This window comes from Cebus imitator, unplaced genomic scaffold, assembly GCF_001604975.1.
Source record: "Cebus imitator isolate Cc_AM_T3 unplaced genomic scaffold, Cebus_imitator-1.0 Scaffold15, whole genome shotgun sequence".
In the NCBI taxonomy this organism is placed as follows: Eukaryota; Metazoa; Chordata; class Mammalia; order Primates; family Cebidae; genus Cebus; species Cebus imitator.
Window position 1 is genome coordinate 4,011,370 of NW_016107330.1, and position 13,675 is coordinate 4,025,044.

The 13,675-nt window shown below is 48.1% G+C and overlaps 1 protein-coding gene across 1 annotated transcript; it reads left to right on the forward strand.

Moving 5' to 3' along the window:
• Window positions 1-8,561: 8,561 nt before the first annotated feature.
• PRAMEF12 (PRAME family member 12) lies at window positions 8,562-11,365 on the forward strand. The gene is given in 9 exon segments (XM_017504621.2): window positions 8,562-8,848; window positions 9,238-9,285; window positions 9,287-9,348; window positions 9,351-9,433; window positions 9,436-9,565; window positions 9,568-9,808; window positions 10,736-11,163; window positions 11,166-11,214; window positions 11,216-11,365. Coding segments are annotated over 9 exon segments (1,407 nt in total). The 3' UTR covers window positions 11,295-11,365.
• The last annotated feature ends 2,310 nt before the right edge of the window (window positions 11,366-13,675 follow it).

A 13,675-nucleotide genomic window follows, 5' to 3' on the forward strand; every position in this document is an offset into this window, starting at 1 on the left:
ATTATTTCAAAGAAATAAAGCCCTTGGATTCTCAGTGTTTTGAATGGCGTTGCACTTAATAAACATGAGTTTTACTATTGTTTTCCATTTACCTGTATGTTTCAATTCAGCAGAGAGAGTTCTTAATATTCCAACAAAAAGTGATTAAAGGACATGGGACAACTGTCATTTTCCTGTGGATTGTTAAGATCACTCTGCACATTTCATCCCGCACACGCATTTTTTTCTGACCTGCGCTGCAGCGCCAAGCCAGGTGTGCTCCGTTGAGTTCATCTTCCAGATTCTTTGCTCTCCGTTTGTCTTCCTCAGTAGCACCCAGGATAGTAGATGGCATATTCCAGGCACTCAGTGAAGGTTTTTGAATGAATCAAGGGGAGAGGAGGGGGAGGCAGGCACTGCATGTTAGGGGGTCCCATGTGCCAGAATCTTCTCTGAAAACTTGACCCAGACTCTCCCCTCCAGCCAGGGCCTCGTGATGCCCCTCAGCACTGGACATGGCAGGACTTTTCTGAAGGAGAATCAATGCTCACCTTCTCCATCCACAGGAAGGTACAGGGCAGCCTGATGGGCCCTGGTTTGACTTCCATGCTCTAAGACACTCCCCTCGCTTGCAGGAGGAGATTTGGGGTCACTTAGGTGACAGGGACTCTAGGCCAGACTCTATTCTCCCTCATTCCCTCCTGAAGAGCCCAATCCCTGTTCCACGAGGCTGTGATGTGTGAGGAGACAGAAATGCACAATTTTCAAAGAGCATCCCTTTCACTGGCCTCAGGCCAAGGCCGCCTCCCTCTGACCCGTCCCTTGTCTTTGCATTCAGGATGGATTCTGGCCACCTGTGCTCACCCCCAGGACTCCCCACTGGCCTGACTCTGTGCCCCTGGGGAAAGGTGGGGCAGCCACTGGAACCTCATGCAGACCAGGCCACACAGACGGCCTTGGGAAATCACAGTGTCACATTCAGGCCCCAGTGCCCCCAGGGTCTCAGACACGAGTCCCTACCTTTCAGGACACAGCTCTGTGACAGCCAGAGAACCTGGCCCCCTGCCTGCTGTCATCTTCCTCCTCCTTCCTTATTCCAGCCCCCATCAGCTCCTCTGGGTCACTCCCTGCCTGGGCTGTGCTCTTTCCCTGAGTTCCTCTGGCTCTGTCCAGCCTGCAGCCAGTGTCAGGAACTACCCCCACGCCAGGATGCTACAAGCACCTCCCTCAGCATCAACTGTCTGCTCTGAGGGTGACCCTGTCCTCAGATTTTTATTGGAGGAAAAAAAGGGGCAGCCCCTGGCAGGACAAAAAGTGACCCAACTAGGACAGAAAACAGACTGACTGCATTCCAGGTGCAGCCTTGTCAGCTCTCAGGCTGGGCCGGGGGAGCCTGGCAAGGGATGGCCCCTGTCCCAGAGCCTCTCCCAGGATTCCCATCAGCCTGACACCCCCAAGGAGACCCAGAGGAGTCAGGTCTTTTTCTGCAAGCCAGGCAAGGTCACCCTGCAGCAGTCCCGGGTGCCTGTTTAGGTCCAGAGCAGCCGCTGAGGAGCTACCTGCTCTGTGACTTGCTACATTCACCAAAATAGCTCAGTAGAATTTGGGGAGAATTCCTTAATCACTGCTGATTCCAGGGAAAGGGTCTACAAGCATCATGGCGGTGTTCCAAGGTCCAGGAGAGATGGGCTGACGTTCCTGGACTGCAGAGAGTAGGCTGCCTGACCCTTTCCAGGCTCCCCTGGCCCAGGCTTAGAGCTGACAAGGCTGCACCTGGGGAAGGAAACGGAGGCTCAGAAATATTCTAGAGACTCTGGAGATGCTGAGCAAGGGCCTGGAGAGAACTTTGAGGTCCCAGTGGGGATTCCATGAGTGGAGAAGCGGTCAGGGCATCCCCTGAGATGAGCTGCGGAGGCTGCTCTGACGTGGGCAGCAGACAAGCACCGTGAGAACAGGTGACCAGGACATGGTAGAAAGGTCCCCAAGTGCAGGCTTCTCGCTGGGGTCCTGGGGGTGGTGCAAGACTCCCTGAATTGGGCAGGAAAGGGAAGCCTGTCCGTGAGATCTTTCCAACATTTAGGTTGCTGAACTGTTTGGGGGATCCTCTGAGCCCCTCACCTGCGGGATCTGCCAATCATCTGCCCCCTGAACATGGGCAGGTTCCCCTCCCTGGCCAAGTCTCAGGGTCACCAGGTTTAAAATGTGGAAAATAGCAACATGACTTAGATTCTCCGTGAGGGAGAGCTGAGATCCTGGATGAATGGTCCCAGCCCCCTGCTGTGCCTGGTAGATGCCCAATCAGCAGAGATGCTCACGACCATCCTTGGTGCTGAGCTGACCCTCAGCCTCAGATTCACAAAGCAAGGGCCTACAATGTAGAAGTCCCACTGAGCACGTTTCAGTTTAACTCGGTTGCACACATAACACATTGACAGTGAGGTCAGAAATGTGGAGAGAAAACATTTCCAGAAAGGTTCTGAGTTGGAGAACATCCTTGGAATAACTGCAGTTTTGGTGGCCGGTGGCATCTCAGAGCTGTTTGGGTGTCATAAAAAATGGGAGAGAAAGGCCTGGGGGGTTCTCTGGGGTGCAGGATGTTCTTGTTACTTTGTAACCCCAAACATCAGAAGAATCACTGTGAGATTCTGCCCAGGATGGGGGTCATCCCTAAGCTTAGCAGAGCTTGCAACATGATATAGAACTCTGGGTTTTGTGGGAGAAATGTATTGGAATGTGTGCACTGTGCTTGAAGAGAGAAAAACTGGCTGGGCGTGGTGGCTCACGCCTGTAATCCCAGCACTTTGGGAGGCCGAGGCGGGCAGATCATGAGGTCAAAAGATCGAGACCATCCTGGCCAACATGGTGAAACCCCATCTCTACTAAAAATACAAAATTAGCTGGGCGTGGTGGTGCATGCCTGTAGTCCCAGCTACTTGGGAGGCTGAGGCAGGAGAATCGCTTGACCTTGGGAGGTGGAGGTTGTAGTGAGCCAAGATTGCACCATTGCGTTCCAGCCTGGGCAACAAAAGTAAAACTACTAAAAGAAGGAAGGAAGGAAGGGAGGGAGGGAGGGAGGGAGGGAGGGAGGGAGGGAGGGAGAGAAAGAAAGAGAAAGAGAGAAAGAGAGAAAGAGAGAAAGAAAGGAAAGAAAGAAAGAAAGAAAGAAAGAAAGAAAGAAAGAAAGAAAGAAAGAAAGAAAGAAAGAAAAGAAAGAAAGAAAGGGTTTTCTATTTTCCTTGTTTCTCTCTCTCTCTTTTTTTGGGGGGACAAGATCTCACTCTGTTGGGCTTCCCTCTTTTGAGACAAGGTCTCACTCCAGGCTGGAGTGCAGTGGCATGATCATGGCTCACTACAGTACTGACCTCCTGGGTTCAGGGGAATCCTCCCATCTCAGCTTATGGGGTCACTGGCCATACAGGTGCACATGACATGCCCAGCTAACTTTTTTTATTTTTTGATTTATAGAGACAGTGTTTCACCACGTGACCCAGACAGGTCTCAAACTCCTGGGCTCAAGTGACCTGTCTGCGTTGGCTTCCCAAAGTGCTGGGATTACAGGCGTGAGCCACCGCCCCTGGCCTGAGTTGTCTTCATACGCCTAATGTCGTTGCTCTGATCAGAATCTCTATGTTTAATATTAGGGACACGAGAGGACTTTAAAGAGGAGATAATTAACGTTCATTAATTATCAAAATATGCTGGGGAAGGGGCCGATGGGATTGATGAGGGTGAAGGGCCGTGGGAAATGCCTGGGGCTGAGGGCTGCCTGGGAAACGTCCCACTGTGGGAAGGTCCCTGAGTCTAAATGAAAGGTTTCCAGACCACAGCGCCATGACGGGGAGACATGGACCCTTGTTCATCTTCCCCCACAGAGCCCACAGCTTCCACCCTCTGCGGCTTCCAGCTTCGGGAAGTCTCCCTTCCCAGGCCTGGCCACTGTGCTGCTGTCTGGCCTCTGCCCCAGCTGACGTTGTCAGATTCAATCTCCCCAAGCTGGTTTTCCAATGGGAGCCCATTATTTTTGTGAGTAAACTTACTTTACCTTCTAGAGGGGACCGAGACTCTATCTCGTCCCGTGCCCTCAAAGACAGTGTTGTGTTGTGAGTCTGCAGTGACTCAATTCCTCTTTTGTAACTATTTTCTTTGTAATTTTTGAATTCAATCTAGATGGAGTCTGTCAATCCTTCTGTCTCCTCCCCCCCACAAAATACCCACCATGTTTTATGTTGTCTTGGTTCTTCTCAGGGTCCCATTAGAACACCCAGTCCCATCCTGCCCAGCCCTCACCTTACTTTGCAATTTTGGAATAATTTCCTTCGAAGAAGCCTAGACCTTCGTCTTGAGATCAATCACACCCTCAGTGGTTCCCCTCTTCCACCTAAATGGGGATATGACCTACCTAGTTAGAAAGCATAAATCCTGGACATGCGTGGTAACTCACGCCTGTAATCCCAGTACTTTGGGAGGCCGAGTCAGGCGGATCATGAGGGTAAGGGATTGAGACCATCCTGGCCAACATGGCGAAACCCTGTCTCTACTAAAAATACAAAAATTAGTCCAGCGTGGTGGCACGTGCCTGTAGTTCAGCTACTTGGGAAGCTGAAGCAGGACAATCGCTTGAACCTGGGAGGTGGAGGTTGCAGTGAGCCAAGATCACCCCACTGCACTCCAGCCTGGTGACAGAGCGAGACTCTGTCTCAAAAAAAGAAAAAGAAAGCATAGATCCCACGTGACCATTGGATACACAGAGATATTTATTCTGCTTTCTTAGGAATGAAATTACTGCCATATTAGAGCTATTTTAAGTCTGAAACACTTTCATAATGTTGATGCAGCCAAAGATCCCCCAGCAACAATACCTTTAGGCTTTGTTTTTTTTCTGTCAAATGCCAAGAACAGATTCAACCCTTTCCTGCATCACTATGAAGGTCACATATCAGTCAAAGTCCATCTGTGTGTGGAATAAATAAACAAACTAGTTGTGGACTTTCACCCTATTATTGATGCTTTCACTTTCATAAATGTATATCTGATTCAATCAGTTAATCAGAAGAAAGTCTCAAACTCAATCAGGATTGACTGGGTGGAAACTCAGAATCTAATCAGACATCATTTCTCATTGAAAGTTGGTTGTTGGCCGGGCACGGTGGCTCAAGCCTGTAATCCCAGCACTTTGGGAGGCCGAGGCGGGTGGATCACGAGGTCAAGAGATCGAGGCCATCCTGGTCAACATGGTGAAACCCCGTCTCTACTAAAAATTCAAAAAACATTAGCTGGGCATAGTGGCGCGTGCCTGTAATCCCAGCTACTCAGGAGGTTGAGGCAGGAGAATTGCCTGACCCCAGGAGGCGGAGGTTGCGGTGAGCCGAGATCGCGCCATTGCACTCCAGCCTGGGTAACAAGAGCGAAACTCCGTCTCAAAAAAAAAAAAGTTGGTTGTTGAGAAGGGGAGAGTGTGGTTGGAAAGATCAGTAAAAGCTCCCGAAGGTGCACAGAAGAGACCCAAAGCCCTCACGCCTGGAGCTCCTGCTAGGCTCCCTGAGAGATGGCATCACCCTGCAAATTGAGTTCAGATCGGGGAAGTCACCACCTCCCTAGGGTCCTGCCCATCTAATGAGCAGCCAGCCTGTCAGGGATGGTGACATGCAGCTTAAGGTGGCAGAGAGAATTTTGTTGTCTGTTTTTTCAGATGAACACATTTAGGCTTTGATTGTTCCTCTAAATGTAGTTTTGTCTTCATCCCCCATAATTTGATTTGTGCTTGGTTTTGGTCATTTCAAAATTCTTAAAAAAACAGTTTTTTAAAATGAAAACCTATTAAAAGCTTACAACTGGTTGAATGTTTATTTCGTGATATTTGAAATCATTGGTTTTTTGTGCCCTGAAATTATGGTTCATACACGTGGTGGCACTGTGATTTTACATGTTAGGCTTTCATTTTTCCTAAAGCCTTAAAGATATTCCATCGACCCTTCTCAGGAGTGGAGTCTTGCTCTGATCATGGGATCTCTTTTTCTTCCCCTAGACTCCATATTTGTGAGTCTGTGTGAGATATCAACACTGGAACCTCCATCTCAAAGTCAGTGTTTCTATCCCTAACTTCCAAAGGCTCTAGAATACTGTCACAGAGCTTTTACGACTTCTTTTTCTTTTCTTTTTTTTTTTCTTTTTTAAAAAGAAAAAAAAGAAAGAAAGAAAAAAAATTATAAAAAAAATAAAAGAATGAAGGAGAGGAAGGAAGAGGAAGAGGAAGAGGGGGAGAGAACGGGGGTGTTGCTTTATTGCCCAGGCTAGAATGCAATCTAAAAATGGGTATGCCTGTAACTATGCTTAATAATGGAGACATGAAAAAAAATGAGGGAAGAAAATAACCAACAAGCAGCCAACCAATATTTCATTTAAACTTGTAAGTAGGTGTGATGTGGTAATGATAAGAGTGTGTATTTTGTGTATTTAAAGTGGAGAGATCTATAAATGTTAATTAAGTTTACTTGTTCCGGTTCTGAGTTAAAGTCCTGGATGCCATTGTTAATTTTCTGTCTCATTGATCTAATATTGATGTTGAAGTCTCCCAGTATTATTGGGAAACTTAATAATAATACATGAGTTTAATGCTGCCATTTAATGTTAGCTGGCTGTTTTGCCCATTAGTTGATGTAAATTCTTCATTATGTTGATGCTCTTTACTTTTCGGTATTTTTGGTATTTTTTAGAAAGGCTGATACTGGTTGTTCCTTTCTATTTGTAGTGGTTGTTTCAGAAGCTCTTGTAAAGCAGGCCTGGTGGTGATGAAATCTCTGAGTGCTTGCTTGTTCACGAAAGATTTTATTTTTCCTTCGCTTATGAAGCTGAGTTTGGCTGGATGTAAAATTCTGGGTTGAAAGTTCTTTTCTTTAAGGATGTTGAATATTGGCCCCCACTCTCTTCTGGCTTGTAGGGTTTCTGCTGAGAGATCTGCTGTGAGTCTGATAGGCTTCCCTTTGTGGGTAACCTGACCTTTCTCTCTGGCTGCCCTTAGTATTTTCTCCATCATTTCAACACTGGTGAATCTGGCGATTATGTGCCTTGAGGTTGGTCTTCTTGAGGAATGTCTTTGTGGTGTTCTCTGTATTACCTGGAGTTGAATATTGTCCTGCCTTGCTAGGTTGGGAAAGTTTTCCTGAATAATATCCTGAAGCGTATTTTCCAGCTTGGATTGATTCTCTTCTTCACATTCAGGTACACCTATCAAACGCAGATTAGGTCTTTTCACATAGTCCCATATTTCTTGGAGATTTTGCTCGTTCCTTTTTATCCTTTTTTCTCTAATCTTGCATCTTGTTTTATTTCATTAAGTTGGTCTTCCATCTCTGATATCCTTTCTTCTGCTTGATCAATTCAGCTGTTAAAACTTGTGCAAACTTCGTGAAGTTCTCATGTTGTTTTTCAGCTCCATTAAATCACTTATATTCCTCTCTAAATTGTATATTCTTGTGAGCATTTTGTCAAACCTTTTTTCAAAGTTCTTAGTTTCTTTGCATTGCGCTAGAACAAGTTCTTTTAATTCACAGAAGTTTCTTATCACCCACATTTTGAAGCCTGCTTCTGTTAATGGAACACAGTCTCTCCATCAGGCCTTGTTCCATTGCTGATGAGGAACTGTGATCCCCTGTAGAGGGAGAGGCGTTCTGATTTTGGGTATTCTCAGCCTTTTTAGGCTGTTTTCTTCCCTTCTTTATAGATTTATCCATCTGTGGTCTTTATAATTACCGTCTTTATAGTTGGGTTTCTGAGCGGACGTCCAACTTGTTGATTCCCAGTGCCGGAATCTGAGCAACCCACTGCGCCGGCCAAAACAGCAGCGTTAAGATTGATGGTGCTTTTCTGACTCTGCTCCAAGAACCGCCACACCAAGGCAGCAGCAAAACCACCACGCTGGACACAAGAGTCGCGCTGGCGACCCGTGGGGCTCCACTGCTGGGAATCTCCTGGTGCATGAGCAACAAAAATTCATCTGAAAGTGTGGCGTCCTCTCGTTCTCTGTGCTTCCACTGGGAGCTACAATCCGGAGCTGCTAGTGATCAGCCACCTTGGATCTCTCTCCGCTTTTACGACTTCTTGCTAAAATTTTTCAAAATAAAAAAAAATGGCACTGATTTCAAGGAGTCCCTTTAGTCTCCACAGGCATGTTAGTTGTGGGAACTGAGAATGTAGGCTGTGTGGGGCCACATGACATCCTCATTCCCATTGTTTTAGGGTGATAAGTGACAAGAAATATTTTCTCACAAAGGTGAAGCTTAGCTTTCAGGATCCCCAGCAACGCTTCCCAGGACTACTGAGATGTAGTGCAGCAATGGTCAAAAATGAATGGGTTTGTGTCACCTTGCTCCTCCTCCTTCTTTGGAAGATATTCTTCATGGTACCAGCAGGGGCAGAATTATGGCTTTGTGTCAGAAAGTGCAGAGTGGAATTGGGGTGAACTAGTTACTTTTCCACCTCTGCCCCAGCAGTGACATCGGCACTAGGAGATGATGATGAAGTGATGTGATTTGCTGTAAGAATGATGCTTTTTCTCTAGAATTTTTCCTCGCATATTCATCAGGATGAGCCTCCAGTCCCCACCCAGACTCCTGGAGCTGGCTGAATGGAGTCTGCTGAGGGACCAGGCCTTGGCCATCCTCACCCCAGAGGATCTGCCTAGGGAGCTCTTTCCACCGCTGTTCATGGAGGCCTTCACCAGGAGATGCTACGAGACCCCGAAAAGGATGGTGCAGGCCTGGCCTTTCGCCCACCTCCCTCTAGGGTCCCTGATGAAGTTGCCTCATTTGGAGACCCTGCGAGCTGTGCTGGAGGGCCTTGGTGCACTGCTTGCCCAGAAGGTTTGCCCCAGGTGAGGTGACCTGGCTGGCCAGGAGGGGAGGGCCCAGGCATCCAGGGTAGGGTTAGCTGGCTCCGAAGGAGTGGGAGGCCCAAGGGTAGTCCAGAGGCTTCTGAATGGTGTGGGGAGGAAGCTCAGAAAGGGCCTGGCCATTGCCCAGCTCCTCTGGGAAAGGACTGCTCACCTTGTAGGTTCTACTGAAGAATCAGGAACCTGGCCCCTCCCAGTGGCAATTAAAGACACTGGCAGTGGAGACCAGGCAGCTTCCAACAGGAGAAAAAGGGATGGAGAAAACAGAGAGTGGGAGAAGCAGCAAGGAGGGGAGTCGCTGATATCCAGGATGTGGATAAAAGCTCAAATCCCTGCCCAAAATTGAAGCGTCTCTTCTCTTTTACCCACAGTTGGTGGAAACTACAAGTTCTGGACTTATGTCATGTAACTGAGAACTTCTGGGGCCCCTGCAGCCTCCCCAGAGGCCCTGAGGAAGAGATAAACAGCAGAGAACTGTCCAGGCCGGGCAGGCAGCAGCCCTTGACAGTGCTCCTAGACCTTTGCTTCAAGAACGGGACGCTGGATGAATGCCTCACCCACCTCTTTGAGGCATTGCAGAGTGGGGCAAGCAGAGACAAGGCTTACTACACGTGCACTGCAAGGAGCTGCAGCTTTTTGGAATGTCCACCCACAGTGTCATAGAGGTCCTGAACCAGGTGGGGCTAGACTCTCTCGAGGAGGTGAAGTGTGCTGCCCCTGGGAGCTCTCCATTCTTGTAAGCTTTGCCCCTTACCTGGGCCAGATGAGGAACCTCTGTAAACTTGTTCTCTTTAACATCTATGTCTCTGCCTGCCTTCCCCCAGACAAGAAGGAACAGTACGTCACCCAGCTCACCTCTCAGTTCCTCAAGCTGGACTACTGCCAGAAGCTTTATGTGCACTCTGTCTCCTTCCTCGAAGGCCACCTGGACTAGCTGCTCAGGTGAGGAAGGATGGTGAGCTTTCTCTGCAGGTCACAGCAGAGCCTTTCTAGGTTACAGTAAATACCAGGAGGCATCTACCTTGATCCAGCCTGTGGGGAGGTAACAGTGAAGGAGACACTAGAACGTCCATGCATTGTCCTGTTGGAGGCTCTGTCCTGAAATGGGTATCACACAACCATCCAAATACAGGCAGAGGAATCCCCTCGGGTAGGTTCTGTAGAGAGGGTGCCATTCTATAAAGTGAACTACTGGAAAGTTAAGATCGCGTGCGGATGCAATTGTGAATTTTTCCTGAGGTCATGTGTCAAAGTTAAGATGATGGGAAATAGGGAAGTGAAGAGGGCGCAAAAAAGAGAATGCCCATCAAACCTGCACATTTCAAAATACAAGCTCTGTCCTCATCAGCTTAGTGAACACGCGTGATCCTGTCTCTTCCTCCCTGTCATCCAAATGTTTTGAGCTCCAGGTCAAGTAATTAATACACAGGTAATGCATGATGTTCAAAGAAAGAGTGAAGGAGCAGGAATGAAGAATGGTAAAAGCGATAGATGGTTTGCTGATGATGCAGGCATTTCAGGGACCCCTGCAGCCTGCCCACCCCAGTTGAGATTGCAGGGTCCCATCTAGGTTTGTCTTTTATGCCTGTGTCTCCACTGTGCTCCTATGGCCAGAGATGTGGTTTTTTTCCTGACAGATGAGGAAAGGGAGTCTTGGACTTCACAGACTTCACCCAGTCACCCAAGAGAAGGTGAAGGGACTGAGCTTCAATTGGGACTGCCCTGAATGAGCAGCGTCTCCATCCAAACAAAACCTGGGTGCTGACTATGCTCAAATGAACAGAGCAACCTTGGATTAGAAACACGATCGTCTTCCACCCTGAGGTCATCCCCAACACCCTCCTCTAACTCCTTCTTGTTCTCTCCCAGGTGACTCCGGGTCCCCTTGGAGACGGTCATAATGACTGACTGCCCGCTCTCAGATTCGAACTTGAAGCATCTCTCTTGGTGCCCGAGCATCCGTCAGCTAAAGGAGCTGGACCTGAGGGGCATCACACTGACCCATTTCAGCTCTGAGCTCCTTACAGTTCTGCTAGACCAAGTTGCAGCCACCCTGCAGACCCTGGACTTAGAGGACTGTGGGATCATGGACTCCCAATTCAGCGTCATTCTGCCTGCCCTGAGCCACTGCTCCCTGCTTGGCACCTTCAGCTTCTGTGGGAACCTCATCTCCATGGCCTCCCTGGAGAACCTGCTACGCCACATCGTTGGGCTGAGAAAGCTAAGCCTGGGGCTGTATCCTGCCCCTCTGCAGAGTTATGACACCCAGGGTGCTCTCTGCTGGGGGAGATTTGCTCAACTGGGGCCAAGCTGAGGAAGACACCGAGGGACTTAAGGCAGCCCAAGATCACTGTTCAGCACCATCCCCTACCTTCACTGTGGCGTCAGGGCCTCCTGTGATCTGGAGCCCAGTCACTGCCTCTGTTGAATGCCTGCCCATCAGGGGGGATAGATTTCAAGCTTTCTTCTGGTGATTTGGGAACTAACACCCAGGCCATGAGTGCATGGTAAAGGGAGCACAGACCCATCATTCCAGATGCCTGCTCAGTGTGAACGGGAAAGGGAAAGGGAGGCAGCAGGGGTGGGGCTGGGGAAAAGTTGACTTGGAGTCGATGGGATCCTTAGAGACCCATGTCCCAGAGAATCAGAAATGGGAAACTGAATTGCTAGAGTGAATTACCCCTGCACAGATGCTTGTAAAGAAACAGTCAGAAATCAAAGAAAACTGAGTGGAAACTGTCTGGTGCTTAACGTGGCTTAACAATTTAAATCTAAAAAGCTCCAGTGACTGATGGCAGAAGGAAGGTACTGATTTGTTTGTGACTAATGAGTCAGCTCCCAGAAATCAAGGCATCAAAATGGAATTTGATCACCTGGATCAAATTTGATCATTTGGATTATTTTTTTTAAAGGCCTCCATTTTGTGTTGGAGATCATACTAGATGGGTATTTTCTTCCATGAGCTTAGGATTCTCTCGCCTGAATTCCTCTTCAACCATCTCATTGTAATTTTCTAACACTGGGTTTCCCTGTGGTCTCTGCTAGTGACTCTGGTGGTCCTTTTCATAATAACTGGCACTATGTTAGGACCTGAACTGCTGGCATGTATCCCCGCAGCTGCGTATGTGGTAGCAATTTGTATGCCTTTGGCAGGCTACGCTTCAGCCTACGGCTTAGCTACTCTTTTCCATCTTCCACCCAACTGCAAGAAGCGTGTGTGTCCGGAAACAGGTAGAATGAGCGGCTCTGCACAGTCATGCCAAAGCTGGTCTTTCCGCCGCAATTCCTCGGAAGCGCGTACGTTTCCTTTGCTCTCTGTTCTTTTCCAGTCTGCAGAAGCAGGGATTTTTGTTTTGATCTATCAAATCTATGGAAGTGAAATGTTGCACAAGCAAGATCCTCTAGATGAAGAAGATACAGATATTTCTTATCAAATACTAAAAAGAGGAATGGCAGACACTTCCTATGGCACAGTGAAAGCAGACCATGTAATAATGATGGAAACCGCTCAGACTTCTAAATGTGGAGATACACAGGAGTTTCTATCTTGCTGAAATATTGCTTCGTATGTATGGCCTGTGGTATGCACCTGGTTAACATAAAGGATAACAACTGGTTCACACTGTCATACATGTAACAATTCTCATCTTTTCATTTTAAGGTTCGTTGGTGTATTAACCAAGCGTTGTCACAAATGACAAATCAATGCTGTAATATAATTTGCACCTGGGATGGCTAACATGCAGCCTCAACTAGTTAAATGTGCTTTTTACTTTTTGCCATCACCAGTTTTTATGACTGTTGCAAATACAGAAACTATCAGAAAACAGGGTCTCGGAAATGTAGAATTTTGGCGCACTATCCATGAGTAAAAACAAGCTATATTTGTAAAGCATGACTGAGTTTAATGTAATTGTTGTAAAAACAAAAATGTGTGCTTGCTCGACTTAAAATCCCTGACAACGTTGAACTTTGACTTGTATTCAGAAAAATTCCAAAACAGGTCAGTTAAATAAGGAAATACAGTATTTGTCAAACCAGTATCAGAGAAAAGTTACATTAATGTTTGATTACTGGATCTGGTATCTACTTATTAGTAATGAATAAACATCTTTGTAGTGGACGAGCCATGTTCTTTTCGATGGGCCGTCTGCATTTGTGCAAATACACCGGAAATCAATTTATCTTCTGGAGGAATGATTTGGTTGGGAAATTTTCCAGAATCACTCTGGAACAGGGCAAAATGGTACCTCCTGGTCACCACTGGGGCTGGGAAAGGGAGTCCTCCAGGGGAGAAAACAGCCTAGATGAAGATGCCCTGGGTGGTCCTCCATGCACTCGCAGAGCGGGCTCAGTGGGTAGCCTCTCAGAGCAGCTCTGAGATCAACTGTCGTCTGAGTTAATGGGTAATAGACCCAGAACAGTTCCCAAACCTTGGCACTTTCGCTCACTAGCCAGAGGCACCCGGCCTGGCCTCGGCTTCCCGCGGCGCAGGCGCCTGGAACAATCAGGGCACCTGGAGGAGCCGACTCAGCTGAGGTCGGTGATGTGTTCCTCTCCTCGAAATCCTCCTCACCTCGGGGCGCCTTGGTTCCCTTACAAATCAATCAGCCCTTTCAGGCAAAGAAAGCCCTCTTTCCAGATCATCTAAGGGTCACTGTGCCAACATCCAGGTGTGGAGGGTTTCTGCAGGGAGAAGGACGCTGAGGGCCCCCTCCCCCGAGATGACGCGCGGAGCCCGTGGCTGGAAGGGCGTTGGGGGGGAGTGGAGGGGCGTCGGGGGCGTGGGGAGCCGTGGAGGGGCGTGGG